The sequence below is a fragment of the Lactuca saligna genome, chromosome 5 (genome assembly GCF_052625555.1).
Source record: "Lactuca saligna cultivar CGN05327 chromosome 5, ASM5262555v1, whole genome shotgun sequence".
NCBI lineage: Eukaryota > Viridiplantae > Streptophyta > Magnoliopsida > Asterales > Asteraceae > Lactuca > Lactuca saligna.
The window spans coordinates 271542609-271564033 of NC_136421.1; the positions used below are offsets into that span (position 1 = coordinate 271542609).

The 21425-nt window shown below is 34.4% G+C and overlaps 1 protein-coding gene across 1 annotated transcript; it reads right to left on the reverse strand.

Annotated features, from left to right (window-relative positions):
* Positions 1-1722: 1722 nt before the first annotated feature.
* On the reverse strand, positions 1723-5420 carry SQD2 (sulfoquinovosyldiacylglycerol 2). Its single transcript, XM_078996190.1, has 11 exons — positions 4869-5420; positions 4380-4446; positions 4170-4240; positions 3920-4037; positions 3707-3780; positions 3526-3581; positions 3351-3434; positions 3166-3253; positions 2798-2875; positions 2638-2694; positions 1723-2515 (listed from the first exon to the last, which is right to left on the reverse strand). Exons 1-11 carry the CDS (start codon positions 4982-4984, stop codon positions 1999-2001), a joined length of 1326 nt encoding a protein of 441 aa, XP_078852316.1. The 5' UTR covers positions 4985-5420; the 3' UTR covers positions 1723-1998.
* Positions 5421-21425: the final 16005 nt, after the last annotated feature.

The following is a 21425-nucleotide window of genomic DNA, read 5'->3' on the forward strand; positions in this document are numbered from 1 at the left end:
AAAACTATTATGTAATAAATTTCTCTTATTCATAATCTATTATTAACAAATATTTAATATTAATAATACTAGCATAAAGGAAGAAAGATTCAATGAAACAATAAGTTAAAAAAAACTTACATTTAATGAAATTTGATTTGTGAATTATGAATCATTGACAACAAATGAATTATGAATTGATGAAAGCCTTGTCCTTGGAGTCATTGTTGTCTATTGAACCGCTGCTCTAAGTAATCAAGTTTACTTTATATATATATATATATATATATATATATATATATATATATATATATATATATATATATATATATAATTTAATTTTTTTGTATTAGGTTATACATATTGGATTATACCTAAACATTTTGGGCTATTAAAAAATATGGGCTTTAAAATTGATTTTTATTTTATTTTTGTTTGCCAAAAATATTAAGTTGATCATTTAAAATGTTTTAGGTAGGTCACATCATTTTATTCTATAAAAACTATTATAAAAAAATGGATCAAATAACCGACCTTCAATATATGTTGGCTTCACCATTGTGGTTGAGGTGAAGTCTCACCACACACAATGGCTTCACCTCAGCACCATGTCAGAGACGAGTTGGTGTGCACGTCATGGTGAGGGTGTCTAATCACCATCACGTCCTCTGCATTGAAGGTATACCGAACACCTTAATATGACAAGGATAATAAATGATAATATTAAAACCATTTTTCCTATGATTTTATAGGTTTTTATATAAACCTTAGGTCTAATCACATATACATAATAACATCTAATAACATGATATCATCACATTACATCAATAATAAAAATATATTATATAGACATGGGTATAAATATTGATTATAAGAGCTTCTTCAATCACATAACACAAAAATAGTGATTGTTTAACATCAAAATAATGATTCGGTTCCAACCAACCTCTAAAATAGTGTTTTTAGGGGTCTTTATATTTGGTCTTTCATATTTGGTATTAAAAGGAAGCCAACACAAAAATGATGTTAAATTTAGAGGTTGGTTGGAGGAGTATTGGCTTCCAAAACACAAAAATAGTGATAAATGGAGGATGATTAGAATTGCTCTAAGAGATAAATTTAAAATCACACGTAAACATGATATAAAATTTGAACATGAAATTTCCATATAAAATTCATTAAACTTATTGTTAATGTAAACATACAAAAACAATTTAATATCTATATAAGTCGTTTTAATGCTTTAAGCTATGGCTATCCAAAAATTTTTGTCAAGCGAACTAAGATATAAAATATACTAACAATTAGCAACTTGTGAATAGCGTAATCCCTATTCATTCCCACCATGTATAGCATCAACAAGTGTTATAGGATACTTAGCCCATTGTGATCAAATTAAATTCCTAATTTTCCTAAAACAATCTATGAACCAAACATCTCTTTACTTTAGATAATCACATCCTTTTCTTATACCGTACGTCATATCCCTCTTAAATTTTTTTAGCCATTTGAAAATCGGTTTCCACCTTCGCGCCACGAAGTTGTTTCCAGCTTCAATTTTTTCTCTTTTCAAAACAGGCCCTCAAAGTTCAATTTATTTCAATTTCTCCCTAAAAGTTACAACTGTTACGTAAATGACAAAATTTAAATGGATGTCTATTCTTTTGATTATTAAAGATATATATAGTGTTATATAACATTTGTACCACAATATCCAAAAGCAACAAAGATAACATCCAAACATTAACCAAAACCAAAACCAAAAACTTCACTTATTTATTTTCACACCTTTACTGCTACACCAAGCATACATAGACTATAACCACATGCTGCTATAAGCAATTATTAATTTTACATCAAACGAATAACACATAAGAGCATTTAGCGTTTCAAAATACTAACAAATAATACAATATCTACCACTCTATCACCCTTTTCCTACAACCAAACCAAATATTAAATATACCACAATTGCAATTACACTTTTAAAAACAACAACAAACATAAACAACTTCAGATCTACGGATTAACCCCTGAAGTAATCTTTCGTTGTGGTTCTTCTGTGGGGAGAAAACACCTTGCAAACCAATGTAAAGGTTTCATTAGTTCTTCTCTTTTCTTTCTCCAAAACCAAATTGCAGCATTATACTGTTGATTTCTAATCACTTTTGTTGCTGCCCGCCAATCGTACTTCTCCATCTCCTCTCGGGCAGCCTGCCCGATCTTTTCACGTAACGCCACGTCATCTAATAACGGGACCAGTTTTTTTAAACAGTCGTCAAGATCTCCGGGGGTGAAGAGGAACCCGGTTTTTCCCTCCTGTTCGGGCGGGATAATGTCGGGCACACCTCCAGCTCGGGCAGCCACTACGGGCAGCCCTGATGACATGGCTTCCAGGACGACCTGCCCGAGTGTTTCGGATTCGGAAGGCATTAGGAATATGTCCCCGCTGGCGTATGATTGGGATAATTCTTCGCCTTGTAACATTCCTGTGAAGACAGCTGGCATCCCTTCGAATAGCTTTTCAAGATCCTCCCTATTTTTGCACATCAAACTTAAATTAAGAAATGATAATGCTATTTACATATTGTGAAAAATCGAATAAATATTTTCAAGGTTTCATGGAGTTTGACTTTAAAAGGGGTTCATGTGGGGTACCTGTATGGACCATCTCCAACGAAAGCTATCCTTGCCTGTGGGATCTTTTCCATGACACTGTTCAATTTGGAGATCAATCGACACTTTAGAAATCGTATTTGAAAAATATTCATGTTAAAATTACCTATTTCGCATTATAATCGACTAAAATGAAGAGTACCTTTTAAGGAAATCTAGATTTTTCTCAACTCCGATACGCCCAACATGTACAATCAATGGTCGATCCGGTTCGCCATTGCTGTTTATAACAGAAATTGAAGCAACAAAATCAAACAAAGAATTGAAATTGTTGTCGCATTGTTTCATGAATGATGATTGGGTTTTCAGCGATCAACATATAAGATCAATTAGTTGTTTCTCTTTGGAAAATTCAAGTGATTCTTTTTTACTTTACTGCAGAAAGAACGACTAAAAGGGAAAGACATTTTCCCCTTTATGCTCTAAATACTTATAATCGTCATATATCTGGAAATTACTTAATGAAAAAAAAATAAAAGAAATGGGAAATTAGCCAAAGAAGATGCATACGATAATCTAACTCGCATTTCATGTGACTTGAATTTTGGATGAAAGCTATCTGAATCAACACCCTTATTCCATAGACGGATCGTGTTAGCTAAAAAGACAAAAAAAAAAACATTGTAATGATTTTATTAATTAATATATTTTCTCAAATATTCAACACATTTCAATATCAAGTATTAAACGTTTACCTTCTGCTACTTTGTATTGTTCAAGATCCTTTGCAATAGCAGCCGATGGGACCAATGTAAGATCAGCAGCTCGATGAAGAAATTCTAATCATACAAGAAAAATATAATCATTTCTCATCTCCAAAAACCTTAAAATATAACAATACAAGAGCAAAAAGGAAGATTCATGGCATACTTATAACTAACCACATTGGCTTAACTAACCAGCTAGACGTGTATCTTGGTATGTATCTGCATTAAAACCACATCTTATTCAACTTCAAGCACCAAATTTGTATAAATGCATGTGTATACACATATACACATACAGAAAGGACAAAACATAAATCACAATTTGTCTCAAATGTTTCACTTACACAGGCACATGTGTATGATACGACATCACTATCGGGACAGACAACATTTTTGCAATTGCAAGCGCTCCAAAAACCTTATAAGTCACAGAGTAAAATGTTGTAATAGGATGAAATGAGAACACTATAATAGATAAATCATTTAAAGCGTGTGTTATTTTGTGCATTTAAGCATGTGTATATGCACACATACATGTAGAGGGGGAGAGGATGTACCATAATACCAGGAGATGATGCATGGATGATGTCTGGTTTGAACTTTTTAACTTCATTGATGATTCGAGGGCTCAGAGCAAGGGAAAGTGGCACTTGCTGATACCATGGGAAAGGGAAGCTGTAGAAAGAGGATTCAAGAAAATTTAAAAATAGTTTGATGTAAAGAAATCGGTGTTAGTTTAGAATTTAGATGAGTTGAAAAATGTTTGAGAAAAACTGAAATGGGGACGAAAAATGCAAATAGATCAACCTTCGTGAGCCAACTAATTTTGCTCCATGAAATTCTTCAGGCACCCCTTCATGAGTCGTTACAACCATCACCTACAAAAAGTGCAATAACCCAAGTAAGGCTTTGTTTCTTTTCTTTTTTCCTATTAAAATAAATCATGTTTAAAAGGTATTCGAGAAAATAATGATAATGATACACTAATATAGTAATATAAGTATATAATAAATTTACCTCGTCCCCCATCTCGCGTAAATATTTAATGAAGTTTTGAAACCGATTCTTGTATCCAGACACATACCTGTTATAGAAATGAGATACAGCAAATGAGACTTGATCAAATATGTCTAATATGATACGAATTCGAATACGATCAAGCTTCAAATGTATATTTTCTAATTGTGGTAGTAACCACTTGAATGGGAGATGATAATTACTTGAGAAACGCATAATTTCTGTCATCAATATCATCGAATTCACAACATAGCAATCCAATTTGTGGCAAGAATACATCAATATAAGTAGCAGTTGACTTTCTGCCAACATTTTGACATTCTATCGACACAGTTTCATAATATCCATCAATCAAGCTCACAAATAGCTTCGTTACAGGAAAATTTTAAACGAATAGCAGTTAATACGCATCAACAACACACGGGTAGGTGGATTATGCCTGCTACTTGTTAGGATAACTGAAAATCGTAAATCAAAAGAGAGACTCACGCAAAGGGAGATGGTTCAACGAAGAGAGCAATACGCCTAGGCTTAGTGACAATTTCATATTCAACCTGAGAAGGAGGACCCTCCTCTTCATCTTCTTTCCGCTGCTCGATTGTCATTCTTTTGCAAGAAACGAAGAAGATGGAATCTTGGAAGGGTAGCGTTATAAAAGCACAAAATCAAGAAAATCTTGAACTAGTATCAAGCAAATGAAGCAGACGCAGATGTAGATGCAGATGCAGAGAGGAAGAAATAGGGGTTTATATCGAAAGAAGATCTTGGCATTATGATTGGTGGTGACTTGTAAGCAAGTAGAAAGATTGGGGATTTTTAAATATGAAAAAGAGAATATTAATTAGAAGGAGGAATCGTAGGGGAAGAGAGTAATGGAAGTGGATTATGGATATTCGATTCGATGAAGAAAACCGGGAATCATCTGAAGCATATGCTATTGAAATGACCAATGGGGTTGAATGATTATGATTTATCAAGTCGGACGTCTTGTTCTGGCAAGGTGGGGTCTTTTGTTTCGGACAGTGATGTTTTATATTTGTATTCAATATATTGGGGGATGCAAACATGCTCGATCTTATACTTACACAACTTATTTCTCCATGTCGATTTGCACATGGTTCATATAAAAATTATGCTACTTCTGTTCATGCTTGTTGGTTAAGAGATGTTTTCTTTAAGTGGTTTTGAATAAAATTTGAAATTAGGAAGGTAACTTGCGAATAATCGAAAACTTTAAGTTAATTTATTTGGTAAATTAGGTTAGAAATTGTCTTATTTGAGTAAAGAAAAATATGAAATAGTTAGAAATTATTATTAACAAGTTTGAAACATATTTTCAAATAAGATAAGATTGAAACTATAAATAAATAGACAAAACTGCAAAAATGATCAATGTGATATGCATTTTTACCGAGGTTTAGTCCAAATCTCGATTTTTTTTTTGTTTCATTGTTCTTTTAAACTAGTTTCGTTGTGTTTTTAGTCATTCGGTAAAATGAAAAGACTATTATACCTTTAGTATATTTATTTTTCATTTTTTTCTAAAATATTTTATAATTTTTAAATATATAAGGGCTCACCTACCTTCTCTCTCTCACACACACACAAATCGTCTTCCACCTCTGCATTCTTCCTGTTTTCCTTAAACCTAAAAAATTGAAAACTCAATTTAATCAAGAATCTACCCCAAACCCCATTATCGGCATCTTGTTCATCTTTAAGAATCTACCCCTCCCCCCTCTCCCATCCCATACCTTTTTCGGCGACCTCCCTATCTCCTCCTTCTGGTTTGACCATCTTCTCCATTGTTGTTGCTTGTCCCACAACAACTCCCCTCTCGTTATCCCTTTCCTGAACCTATATCATATCCCTACACTAGACTCACCAGAAATACCTTGCCGAAAAAGGTTGTAGATGGATCACCCACAACTTTACTTATTTACTCCTTTCCTTCTCTATTGCGGATGGAATCAATTACCTAGGTTTCAAATTCAAGGAAAACAAAACCCCAAGAAAACTCCAAATTGTAAACAAAAGGGTGTAAGGAAAACCGATTTTCAAAAATCTGTTTGGACATAAGGAGAATCAATTTCCATTGTTACAGATAACCCAAAACATGAGCCTCCAACCAACAGTTCACCATTGTTATTCCTTGTATCAGATGCTATGAGTTTGTTGGTTGACTAGAAAACCCTAAAGAAGAAGCAGATAATGACTTTAGTGGATGAACACACACACTTATTTCGAGTATGTACCCTAAATGTGTGCGATTTTCGGTACACAATCACATAAGCGACAGTCTTATGTTCACTAAATTCAAGCAACAATAAAATAAAAATAGCATAATCTTACAATTGTGAATAGATGGTAGAAGGTGAAATCGAACAAGGAGATGATCCTGTAATTTTAGTTAGACAATGGTGATGACGGGTTGAATTGATTCCAGATGTATAAAATCTAATTTTAGAATAAACGAGACTAATATCCAACAACGACGATTTCATATACACAATGGATATGACGTTTATGGCGGCAACTATTTAAGAAGGAAGGTAGAGAAGGAGAGAGAGTACTCATTCCTCTCCCGTAGGTCGAGTGGCTTCGCTCATATAAGCTAGTTCTCACTTCCGAGCTCTAACTCCTTTCTTTCGAAGTATTAAATTTTAAGAGAGAGAGAGAGAGAGAGAGAGAGATGGAGAGGGGGGATGTTTGTGGGTCCCTTTTACTGTTTTGATTATTAAAATATTAAAATAAATATTAAAAAATGTAAAAATAAAAATGAAAGGGTATAATAGTCATTTTAATTTTTGTAGTGACCATTTCCACGTACAAACTAGTCCAAAAGGACCATGAAGCCAAAAGGTCGTGGTTTGGACTAAACCTCGGAAAAAATGCATACCATAGGGACCAGTTTGTAGTTTTGTCAAATAAATAAGCACATTAAGGATTTAAAGCAATAATAATGAAAATGAAAACACAAAGTTATAATTTATAAATCTAAAAAGATATTTTGACCCTAAGATGTGGAAGTCCCGGTTTTACTCACTATACATTTTAATGACCAACCTATTATTTTGACATGTATTTAAGTGTCGGTAGTGATTGAGTCTTAGAAGAGCATCAGATATTTTGAAGGTTGTTGTCACGTAAGGGTGACTTATCATGTTTTGTGATATTATTATTGTCACGTCGGGGTGACTTATCATGTTTTGTGATATTACACGTCTCTTATACTCTTTTGAAACTTTAACTACTTGATGAAAAATGGAACTTTGGGATAGAATTCTGCAAAACAATGTTTTACTTATTTTAGAAGTGTTTTAACTAACCAAAAGAGGAGTTTTGCATATTGAAGAGATGGAGTCCCATACATTCGAGTTGGAGAAATTCAATGGTTCGAACAACTTCACTTTGTGGAAGGTGAAAATAAGGGCTCTTATGGTTCAACAAGGTTGTGTGGTAGCTTTGAAAGGTGAAATAAAATTATCGAAAGACATGGTTGAAACCTAAAGAAAGATATTCTAAAAAAACACACAATATTCTTTTGTTATGCTTGATAGATGAAGTGTTACGGTAGGTTGTCAATAAAAGAAGTGTTGTTAGGCTTTGAGAGAAACTCTGTGACAAATATTAGAACAATTCTCTCATGAATCGACTATGTCACCCCCGAATAATAAAAAATAATCAGGTAAAGGATCCATGAGGGGCGTTGACGAGGGTTGGGGGGAGTGGGTAATTGCACACGACGCATTTTTTATATCATATATATTTTTATTTAAAAAAAAAAACTTATAATAACAATAAGAGCCCTTTTTTCTGACTCCTCATGGGTCTTTGAGGATATTTAATTACTCAGGACCAGCCCCGAAAGGATCATCTAGACAATTTTAATCGGAGTATACTTGATCTACAAGGTGTTGACATTAAAAAATTAAAATGAGGATCAAGATCTAATTCAGTTGTGTTCTCTATCAAATTCTTATGAGAATTTCATTGATATCAAGTTGTACGGTAAAACAAATATTATTGTTAATGATGTAAAGGTTTCCTTATTATCTACGAAACTCAAACTTAGCCTTTCTAGTAATAAATAATGATTCAATTTAGTTTAGGTCTATTTGATGGTAGGAGTAGAACACTAGAAAGAGTCGATGGAAATAAGGGAAAGTTATGTTCCAAATCTAAATATTCCTCAAAGATTAGATGTTATAACTCCAAGAAAAGAGGCATTATAGAAGGAATTGTCCATAATGAAAGAAGGGAAATTTTAAGGTTGAACCAAGTACTAATAATAGTGTTGTTGTGGTTTAAGAAAGTTCCGAACAATAAGACATATGGGATGTTTTGGCCATATGAACGACCAGTTTCTTCAGATCCTCGGATCGTGGACTTGGGTACATCTCATCATATGACATATAAATGTGATTGATTATAATCCTTTAAAGAATGGAATGACTCGATGCAGATGTGTTACATCCCAAATTTTTGGACAAGAATTTTACTTCATTTCAAAACATCCAGTAAACATGTCAAAACAACCGAAAGTGTATAATAGTGAAATAACATCAGAGCACAAATCTCAAAATCACATAATGCAGAAAACAAGGGTGGTTGCGGTGCAATCAAATTGGGCCCTTCCCTTTCGAGCTAGAAGTACCTAAAAAATAAACTGAAAATCGTAAGCACAAAGCTTAGTGAGCTTCCCCAAAATACCCCATACCATACATACATAACAGTTAAAACATAATTGGGCATATTTTGCCCCCTTTTGATCTCTTTCAACTGGTACTGGGTATATTTGAACTCATTTGGTCTCTTTCAACCGGTATTGGGTCTATTTCACCTCTTCGATCTCTTTCAACTGGTACCGGGTATATTTCAACCCCTTTCAGTCTCTTTCAACCAATATCGGGTCTATTTCACCCCTACAGTTAACATATAATCATAATAGTAAGAGTCACAGAGACAAAAAGCATATACATGCATAATAGGAAATTTTCACAAGAAAATTATCATCCTACATAACCTAGTGGGTTGGGATTGGTTCCTTCGCCCCATGAGTATAGTGAAGGAAACTCACCCAAATCTGAAGATAATAAATCATAGTCGGTGCCGCTTCTGAGCTCTTCACACCAAACGCATCCAAAATTATCCTTAATAAAAAATTAAGGAAATTTCCATAGTCCAAAGTCCAATTCATACTCTATCATATCAATGGGTAAAAGACTATTTTACCCTTCCCACATCTGACCTAATAATTCATGGCCCAAAACCCCAAAAGGACCAAGACCTAAAAAGGCCCATTAAGGTACCTCGGTGCATACGCCCTGCGTACCACCTCAATACACCCGACGTGTGATGCTCAAACCTTAACTCCATTTTAGGTTTTATTCCTTTAAGACCAAAAGACCAAATCCTCAAGTTCAAGCATAATGAATGTCTAGAGTTATAAAGTTCCTGACTTTATGAACTAGCATGACTTAATAGAGCCCAACACTAAACCTAAGCTTCTTAACATAACAAAATGACCAAGGACTTTCTTAATAGTGCTTAATACTAAGAAGATGAATAAGATATTGTTAAAATGGTTCAATCAAGCAATGGGTCATACTTCGTTTCTAATTAAGTTTTAGAGCCATTCTCTAGTTACTTCGAATTGTTTCTTGAAAATTATTTCATACTAAGTAGGTTTATAACACCCCATGTGGAGTAATAGTGTTTTCTTAATCTAGCACATTTGGAATTAATAGTTGTGTTGTTTTTGGTTAAAACAAAGGATAAACTACAACCAATTTCATGAAGTGTTTCTTGTCGAGAATCCATAGTAACTTTTGAATATTTTTTTAGCTCGTCAAGAATGTTCCTTGAGAAAGAAAATTATATGTCAAGAAGTCAGTGGGAGTCTTATTGATTTTGAAAGGTTTCAGGAGTCAAACATGAATAAACCTTTTAGTTATCACCAGCACACGACATGGGGTTAATAACCTATCGTGTTAAGTTGACATATTCTTGTTTTTGTGTACCTTCCAATTGAGTTGGCAATGCTTATGAGTTCTATGGTTCTCATTTGATTTCAAAAGGCAGAGCACATTGGTCAGTGAAAGTACATTGATCAATATGAGTGAATTGTATAACAATATGGAAGCACTGGTAGGCCATTGCGTTAACAGAGGGAAAGAAATTTAGAATAAGCAAAGTTCAGTCCATGAATTGAAAGATAAATTTGAATTTGGTTTTGTCATAGACCTTGTCTTATGATTGTAGGTTAGAAATGATAGATTCACATGGATGGGAACATGTACACCATAAAAACTAGGTGGAAAAACGTTTCACTCTAATTCACGAGAATGGTATGAGGAAACACTTTCGCTAGTAGATTAAAGATCTGATAAATGTTATTATGGTTAGTAGTTGTTTTAATTGCATTCTAAAATTCACAATATGATTACGACATCCGTTTGCATAACTCGAATTGTGAGAAATAGCAAGGAATTGTTTGAATCTTCATGACATATGGTTATAAGTTCTGAAAGGGTTTAAACACACATGTAAGCTATCCAATGAAGGTGTATAAGCTTAAGAAGTCTAGTTGAAGACTTATCAAAGCATCGCATATTAGAATTATGTACTTCAGTAATAAAGTCAAGAGTATTGATTTCTAGAAGTCTAGTTGAATTTCTGGATATACGTCAAAGCTAGTGGGAGCATAATTATTGTGCTATTAGGAGCATAATTGTTATGCTAGTTGGAGCATAATTATGATAAGTGTTGCAAATTGACAATACTATTTGTGGGAAACAAATTCTACAAATGTGCAAGTTGCAATGTTTGGAAATTGTTTCGCTATAGTGGGCTTTAAAAGAGAGGCCACTCATACTTCATTTCAAATTAAAAGTTTAGATTGAAGAGTTTAAAATAACTTGGTCTTGGAAATATATGAATATCATATTGAAATGATTCAACAAATGAATTTCGGTATATAGAAATATCATAGCAAGAGACTAGTCATATATCAGGTCTGTAATGAATTGAGTCCCATAAGCTTCAAAGATAAGATCGATTACATACGCTATAATATTCACTTGTTCTGATTTTTCCAAATGCCTTGGGCATTAAGAGGGAAAAGGAGTAGAACTTGGTGTGACTAAAGATGTTGAACAACTATCAAGAACATTCTAAGGTTATACCAAAAGAATTGGTTGCTTATGGACAGTTAAGTATAGTATTGGTTGGAAGGACCATAGTGATATGTTTAAGATTAGGATGATTCTTGATCAAAATTGATGGTCATATGGGCATATGGAAATGTTTCCATAGAGGGATTTGATTATTAAAATCTACGTGTGAGTTAGAAACTTTGATGCAAGGAAGATATTCAAGGAGTGTATCTTGAATTTGAAACTTCATTACCATGGAATTGTTTTTAGTAACAAAATTCCAATAGAACATTTTATAATATCGTTGGATAAGTCTCTGTGACTTTGAAGCCTCGACATCTTAGAAGGACAATGCATGTAAGGTTGTAATTCTAACACATTTTTTGTAGTGACAAGAATTGTGAAATGAGCATCATTGGAATAATGTCCAGTCGATTTGTTCATAAAGGAAGGACCATAAAGAGATATAGTATGCATGTTTATAACATGATATGACTAATGTTTAATTCAAGTGTTTAGTTTATTACTCGAAACATTCTACAATGAATAAAGTATAATTAATATGGTGATTACTTCTAAAATAATTTGATTATTCGATTCCATAGTCGCTTGTACTTTTGAAAGAAAGTAGTGAATTAAGACTGTCATGAATAGAATTGTAGATTGTTTATGAGAATTAGACACAACAATAGCTTTCCTGCAATGTTCATGATTAGAAAATGGGGATTTTAAGTAATGGATTAACCCATGCTCAGAGAATTATTTTATGGATTTTATCACAAGTAATTCTGAGACGATAATATCTTATATTCTTTAAATGGAGATATATGAGTTATTGTTTACAAGTCAGTTGTGCATTGATAATACGTAAATGCATTAGTAACTTGATGTTATAAAATATATTGTTATGCATGATTTGATGAGTAAACAATACAATCATATAAGTCAAAATTTATTTGTTCCTTTTTTCTTAAAGGGAAAAGCGATATCTTTGGGCCCCTCAGTGATTTGGTGATGACTTACAAGTGCTTGGCCAAGCCTGGACTAAATTGATTTGTTCAATTAGCAGTCTGGAATCAGTAGTCATAAATTAGAAATCGGGAAACAAAATCTTGGACAATGAGATTAATTATAATCCATGTCTCATGTCTATAGGATATCTTGTAGAACAGAGGAATATTTGATTACTTATCGTAGGACACGTAACTGACTAGGTTAGAGTTCGACATCGGTTTTTGAGAGCTACAATTTGTTGATCAATTTTAGAAGTTATACTAGCAATTATAGTTATTATACTTATCCAAGTGGGACACTGTTGGATTAGGTGTCTAAGCATATAACTATAATTGGTATATACTTTAATTGATAGTAGCACAATCCTTTTGGGTTGCCCTCAAACCTAACAATTGAATATGATAGCTTTTAGAGAGAGAAAGATTGGGTTGTTAATTTATTACTTGGTTAATAAATTAATTAGAAATCAAAATAAATGATTTTTTGATATATTATGAGAATAATATATTAATTAGAAATAGTAATATCTAATTAAGAATTAATTGGAATTAATTTTGGGATTAATTGGATTAATTAAAAATGTAGGGGTTAATTATTCAATAGTTGAACAAGAGGCATTCTAGAACCATCCATAAGTCTTGGACGGTTTTCATATGGTTCTAGATGATCTAGAATTATCCTTGGAGGATAATTAGGAAACCAGATAAATACCAAAAGTGAGATAATGTTATTTTATCGTTTTAGGACTTATCTAGGGCTTCTTATTACACTATAAATAAGACTCATAGTCTCATAAATTCAATCATGCCATTCATCATAGGCTTAATACAAATTTCCCTTCTCTCCATCCTCTCTCTTAAAGCCCCTTGGTTGCTAGTGTTGGGTGTGAACCATTAGAGGCATGACATTTGTGGCGCTTGCTCTCAAGGCTTCAACAACACAATGATTTGGATTGTTATTACAATATAACAATCAAGGTATGAGTCCTCTAACCATAATTGTGTATTTTTTATTATATACTAGAGTTATAGGGTTTTTCTATTTTGTTTTTCAAGTTGTATGTTCAATTAGAGAAAACATACACCAAAATTATTTAGGGTTGCATGCACATATAGGATTACATGTTTTGCATAATACCCATCACTTATATCCATGAAAACGTGACCCTATCTATTTACTTTTGAATTAAAACACATCGAAATAAAATCCTTAAATTCAATGAAAGGTCCAAACCATTACTTTACCAATATACCCTTGTTCTCTAAAGCACAAATCAAAATCTTGGATCACAAAATTTACATTACCCTTATCCAAATGGGTCTAAACCTCTCTTTCCCCAAGGTCTAAAGCCTTATAACATCTGATCTTCGGGTCACGACCCTGGTAAGAAACGAATCAAAATAGGGTGTTACAACTCTCAACCACTTAAAATAGATTTTGTCCTCGAAATCATTCCTTACTACATCCTCTGCCATCATAATCGATCTTTCCCTCACTTCCTAAATTCTATTTAAGACTGAAGATTCATCCTAAACAAGCGATTGTCTCCCAATCCTGCCATCCAAACCCTATTGTATCAGAAAACACTTATCCCTCCAAAAGAATGAACGTTAGCACTCTACCCTCAGTCAATGAAAGAAACCCAATTGCTGTGTTTGAGAACTGAAACAACTACCATACTCTTCCCAACTAGAAGGACTCAAATCACAACGTCAACCACTAAAAGCGAGAAACTTCATGAAGGCTAAAACCCATCAATTTAAAGCCCAATAAATTATTACCTAAGACTGCTGTTCATTCATTTGGCGTACCTGCCCCTAATTACTGACTAGGAACATCACCCAAACATGTAGAAGGAATACTTAGAATATATCGATCATGAATTTCAACCAACCCAAAATCCGGAAATTGTGCCCAAAACCTTAAATATACACTTTACTTCCTGACCAGTCATCACCAACCCACTACTCCCATGAGCATAATGATGGTCAACCCAAGAATCTCACGTTGCATCCAAATTCCGCATTAGCTCAGGTGTACATCCACCTGATAAATCATTCGACACTTTTACCTCGAACTTCATGACCCAAAGTTCAGAACCAATACCCAACATTGGTATCCAAAGTCCTAATAAACAACCCGCCAATAAACGGGTTTTATAATACAACTATCCAACAAGAGACTTCCGATGCACCACTAATATTCCTAACAAGCACTTACTACACAAATGATCCAAACCAACAGGTCACTAAGTCTCCAACTCTAAAAAATGCACTAACACTCAACCATGCCAATAAATCTAACGATTCGAGACCTAAGAGTCTCAATGAAATGACTATTGGGTCCCACCCATGTGATTCATGCAACCCCTAGTTCACGATACATCGTGACACCATATAACAACTAGAATGATAAGCTCACGGTACTAAGCTAATCTTGCCTTCATTCCACCATTGACCCAAAAACTCATGATCATCACGACAGGGGACTACAGGTACTCAACTATCAATCCATCGACTTGAAGGAACCCAATCAACACCCATCTCAATCACTATCTAAACACATTATGATCCAAACCCTTCTATAACGCACAATTCCTTTCATAACACAGGCTGCTACCAATGCAAAATCAGACGAAAACATGGCCACACACAACAACGAATGAGATTGGTAGTTGTACTCTTACTCCAACTCAAGGACTACTAATCAATTTAGAATCATACCAATGAATTCGGACCATGTGTTTCATGCAATCTTACTCAGTTCATAAACACCTTCTGATAACCATATTTAATGAGCTACCGCAATATACATCCTCAAAGGAAACACAAAATCATCCCTAGATCTATTGTATTCCTTCCTCCACAGGACCTTACCCAAAGGGTGAAGTTTCAGTAGTTCTAATGAAATGATGATACTTATCCGTTATCAGAAACACCCTCATGAATAACCGAAACCATATTTGACACCTTGATTGAAATTGAATAGATTCCACCAACACGTAACTCGTTCGAGGAGACTTCCTAGGTGATCTAGAAATGCTGCCAAAACTTTAGTTGAATCAATCCCAATACAAATCCTACTGACACAACATGCCAAAATTAGATTCTACATAGATCAAAGTCATACCTGGAAAACTGTAAAATGCTGCCCCAACATCCAAATTCCCACTAACCAAAGACATCTGCCAAACTCGAGCCTATTATGAAAAATAATTCCCCAACCATTAATTGAAGGTAACATACCCATAAAACAAAAATATAAAACATACAGAACTTGACGATGGGTTGACATATCCATTGAACTCCACTTGATAGAGATCGAAACTTTTGAAGAACCTCCATTATTGAAGATGAACGAAATGACCAATGATCAAGAATGTATTGAAAATTAATCCAATGACCCAATACACCACTGAGCAAAACCCATGAAAAATTAAACATACCAAACTCTGAAACTAATTCACATAGCAATAACTGCCCAAACTAGATTATGGATAGCAATTTATGTGTAACCCTAGTAGATTCAGGCCAATCAATTTAGAGATAATAAACATTAAAAACGATGTTTTGATAGAATATTTTTTTTATAAATAATCTTTATAGAAGTTTTAGTATACGTTACAAGGATTCCGTACATATACAGAACGCTGAAATCCGACTTATAACGAAGAAGTTATGACCCGTCGAAGTTTTGCGACTAAACCATCACGACGTTATGTATCGTAAAAAGTGAATATTTGATAAGCTACCTTTTAGCCTTTAGTGATATAAACTAAAGTTTTATTATATGTTAAACCGAGAGCGTGCATATAGAGAACATCCAAATCTGACTTCGTTTGTAGAATTTATAATTTTTCTAAGATTTTGCATAGTAGTATACAACGCCGAAATAGAATTTTAGATCGATCGATTTTTAGCCGATACAACCTAAATGAGAATTAAAGATATAATTAATAGGAGCTCAACGATATAAAGACAGTCGAAAACGGATATTGGATGACAAAGTTATGAATTTTTAATGGACTTTAACTGTCTAAGTCTGTTAAAATATAACTTTAAAATAAAGTAAAAATTAGCCCTTGGAGTCTGAACGAAAGTTGTAGATCACGTCGCTACCTACGTGTGGAAATAAAGAAAGTAAAAAATGGAGCTCGTATGCGAAACTTATGGATTTTAGAAGATAATAAGTTTTAGGCTAAACCTGTGATTGACACGTGGAACAATTTGGGCCACACCTTCTTCCTCACCGCTTTGCACGAGATTGTGACACGTGGTAGCGAATGCCCCGCATTCAACTTTTGAACACCTTGTATTTGTGGCTCATCCATCCTATAAATAAGAGGCGTTATTTCCACATTTCTCCACACCTTCTCATCCATTTCTCTCTCAAACACTGCCCAAATGCTCTAAGCCTTTCCATAGCACCTCCTAGGTGTTAGTAGCGAGTCCTGGAGCACTAGAAGGCCCCAAGAAGAAGATCTTTCAGCTCAGAAGTTCTACCCGCATAGAGCCCGGTTCCTTGCTAAACCCCTTTGTAAGTGAGTTATGCTTACCATACTTTAAGTATAACTTATGTTTAAGTTCATTATCGTTATTATGAACCTATAAACAAGATTTATCAGTGATTCCAAGTCATTATACTGATTGATCTACTTAAGGGGATGATGTCTAGGATGTGATTTAGTGAGATGTTTAAAGTGGGATTTCCAAATAGTATACTTCACATACTAAACGGACCCTACCTCCGATATGAACCTACATGGTTGTTCCTTACTTGATAGATTGTGAAGTAGACTTTAAATTAATGATGAATCTAGACTAATAATTAGTCGCGATACATAATAAACTAAAACTTAGTGATAATAATACTAGGTTTCGTCAGCGGAAAATATAATTGTTAGAAGTGAAGTGCTGCCTAAATTTCGAGTCATCACTTTAACAAGTGATTGTATAGTTACTTTCATCTTACACACACACACACACACACACACATATATATATATATATATATATATATATATATATAAATTATTTGATATTACTACATGCTATATGTCTTTATTATCAATGTTCCTGATATCTATGCTAGATGAACGATTTATACATGTTTTACAGGATTTAAACTGTATATGTATTTCTATACCTATAAATATATTGAGTAAAGATGGGTAGATGAAAGATGTTATGGATGATGAGAGAAGAAAGATGATATAGATGATGAGTGGTGAAAGATAATGAGAAGCCATGAATTAAACGATGATCCAGTCATTTAGCAGAGTATAGATGGCGATCACAGACTATTCTAGACAGTCTAGTGGAATGCTAGCAAGCTCGCAACCTATAGGTATTTGTGAACGATGTGCTCACCGTATGTACTCTAAAATCCCTGGCAGCTATCGACTGAGTGCCTTACGAATGAACATTGGCAACTGTGGACTTAGTGCCTTACAAATGAACATTGGCAGCTATGCCTAATAGATAACATCGACATATATGGACTTAGTGCATGTTGGATAAACCCTGGCAACGATGGACTTTGTGCCTATTCCTTAGGACAATCCATAGGAATGATTAAATGAATAATAGATGATTCTTAGGAAAGATCCTTAAGATAACAAAGATGGGAAATTGGGTTAATTGATTGCTGGTTAAATATAATAATTATATTATTGTGGGTTTAAAACCCTATGTATTCACCAGTTTTCTCAACCTAACCCACTTAGTTTATTATATCATAGGTGACTATATGAAATATACATTATACTGAGAGATTCAAGGAATACTAGGCCACTAGTTTAAGTAATGTAAGGCTTGTGATATTTCGTTATGCTTATGTTTCTGTATTGACGATAACATCCCAATGTTTTAATATAAATAAAATTACATTTCTTCAGAAATGATTTGATAATATATTTACCATATTATTGGGGAAAAATTCCGCAATAATACTCTTGAAAAAGGATACTCTGATTTTAAAATAAGCATAAATAATTTTTTTTAAATGACCCTAAATTTGGGGATGTTATATTATGCAATGATTTGAGAAATCCCTCAACAACCGATACTCAACCTAAGCGAACCAAACGCCTCATTACATAATCATCAGAGTTCCCAAAAGGAATCTACTATCTACAACGAGCTGCTTGTCCACAACTTCTTGTTGTGAAGACGACTCTTGTATTCCTAGAGACGCACATCTGATGGCGACTTGCTCTGCACCACCATCTTGATCAAATATTGAACCAAAGCCTCTTATATACAGACCATAGATACCTATGACCCCTCCTTTTGAAACCATGTACTCTAATAGATCGATGATCCTCAATGCAGAATACTCAGTTCTCCCCCACTTAGGGTTCAAACTACCACCAACTGACGTTGCAACAAATCAATACTCAAACTGAATCAACCAAATACATACCCTCCATGACTCTTAGAATGTATAGGACAACACAAGATGCTCCTGCATATGAAGACTAATCAACTCAAATATATACCAAATCTCAGATGGAGACCTCGAAAACCGCCCAATAATAACCACCTTCAACATCAAGAATCCCTTGCAGATGCCCATGCAATAATTATGTCGATCTATTCATAGCTCTGATTCTTTATCTAGAAACAAATGGACTAGAACGCACCTCACCTATAATACCCCAGCAAACCATTCATCTCAAGCATTACTCATAAATACATAAAGCATCATTTTCTTAGTCATGATACATCAAAGGCAACAAATGTTGTCGTTCCCGATTCACTTCCTTTGATCACATGAAACAATTAACTAGTACCTGACCTAACTAAATTCAAATAAAGAAAACCCCTGATCTCATATCAAGGATCCCATGCGTCCATACCCCAAAAATCCTTTTGTGCATTCCTACACTTCCATACATGTCAACAAAGAAAACCACAATCTTCTGGACTCATGTCGGGACTAAATCCTAACTCTAAAAATCATATGTAACTCTCTCTTTCCTCCAAACACAAAAAGATGGAAGTACATAACCCCTGTCGATGATCGTGGCATCCCAATCCGTCTGCCAATCACTTAGCCTGGCTGCATTACTCGAACTGATCTTCATAATCGCTTCCTTCTTGAGTCCCATGACTCAAATGGCACTTCCACGAGTAAGGCCCTCATGACCATATAATCAACTGAATCACCTAGGTTTGCATCATTCAAACTTAAACTAACATTGCCACTAAAACCCAAACAATCACCAGACCATCCTCAACCTGAACGACCATAACCGGTAAACCGATGAAGACGGAAACACACTGTAACGAATCATGGTGCCAAACCATGCCATCTTCCCTTAACCAGTTCCTTAGATTCCCTTAAATTTTCCTCAAGTTGAGTACGAATCCTTTGCTTTTCAATAGTACGGGCCCAATACCACATTCCACACCTATCCATACTTTCCCCAAGAACCATCTCGGGACCTCTAAGTAACTACTCCTGTCCACATCCTCCCGATCCAATCATGAATACCCACCCTTTACCAAGCACACACTGCTAACCTTCCTAGATTCTCCTTCTAGGATTTCTCTTTTGAAAATGCTCACATCTACACATTCCAACATTCCTTCTAGGCTTTCCTAGGGTTCCCTTTACACCACTCCCTGCCATCAGCTGCAGAAGAGACTCCTACTAATACCTTCTAACTAACTTATGAATACAATTACATGCCACAAACACTAGATAATTCTTTGACTGTAAGGTCTCACAATACAACAGTTGGACTCAAACAAGAGCTGTGCAATAAAGTTAAACCTAACCTTCTAAAATTATCTAATACCTGCAACATGTAACCTAACGTATTCACTTAATAGTTAGCTGATATTAGTGGAGATATCTGAAAGCACAAAGCAAGCAACATTCGAGCATCGAGTTATCCAAACCAGAGCATAACATAATCAAGCCATTCTATCCAACATATGAATCCATACTAGCACGTAGTTCCAAAGGCTCAATCAACATGCATATAAAGTCATCTCTCCTACCAGATTATCATGCAATTATGAGTGAATACTCAGTCTAATCTAGCATGCAATTCTCATATAATCATAATGAAGATCAAACATCAAACATGTATGAGTATTTTGGGAAATACTTACGTGAGCTCGACTGATTGCATGCATTACACCCCTTTAATTAATTAAAATCTATTAATAAAACATTTCTTTTATGAAAATCTACCAAATCCTCGGTTTGAGTTCAGACACACCCTAGGGTATACCCGAATCCCTCAAACCAAGGCTCTGATACTTATTTGACATCCAAAAAAATTAGAAAAAATATATTTTTAATTCATTTCAAAACATCCAATAAATATGTCAAAACAATCGAAAGTGTATCATATTGAAATAACATAAGAGTACAAAATCCCAAAATCACATAACGCGGAAAACATGGGCAGTTACGGTGCGGTCAAGTCGGGCCTTTCCCTTTCGAGCTAGAAGTACCTGAAACATAAACTAAAAAGGATAAGCACAACACTTGGTGAGCTTCCCTAAAATAACCCATACCATACATACATAACAATAAAAACATAATTAGGTCTATTTTTCCCCCTTTAGTCTCTTTCAACCTGTATTGGGTATACTTCAACCCATTCGGTCTCTTTCAACCGGTACTGGGTCTAATTCACCCCCTTTGGTCTCTTTCAACCGGTACTAGGGATATTTCAACCTGTTTGGCCTCTTTCAACCTGTATCGAGTCTATTTCACCCCTACAACTATCATATAATCATAGCAGTAAGAGCCACAGAGACAACAAGCACATACATGGATAACAGGAAATTGTCACAAAGACAATGATCATCCTAAAAACATAATCTAGTGGGCCAGCATTGGTGCTTTTGACCCA

Bases quoted from the DNA above. Each gene is read 5' to 3' on its own strand.
- SQD2 (XM_078996190.1), bottom strand. From the start codon at position 4,984: ATGACAATCGAGCAGCGGAAAGAAGATGAAGAGGAGGGTCCTCCTTCT. The intron at 3,435-3,525 runs GTATGCCATGAA...TTGTATGATTAG, and splicing joins GCCAATGTGGTTAGTTATAA to AATTTCTTCATCGAGCTGCT. The intron at 3,254-3,350 runs GTAAACGTTTAA...TTGTCTTTTTAG, and splicing joins ACAATACAAAGTAGCAGAAG to CTAACACGATCCGTCTATGG.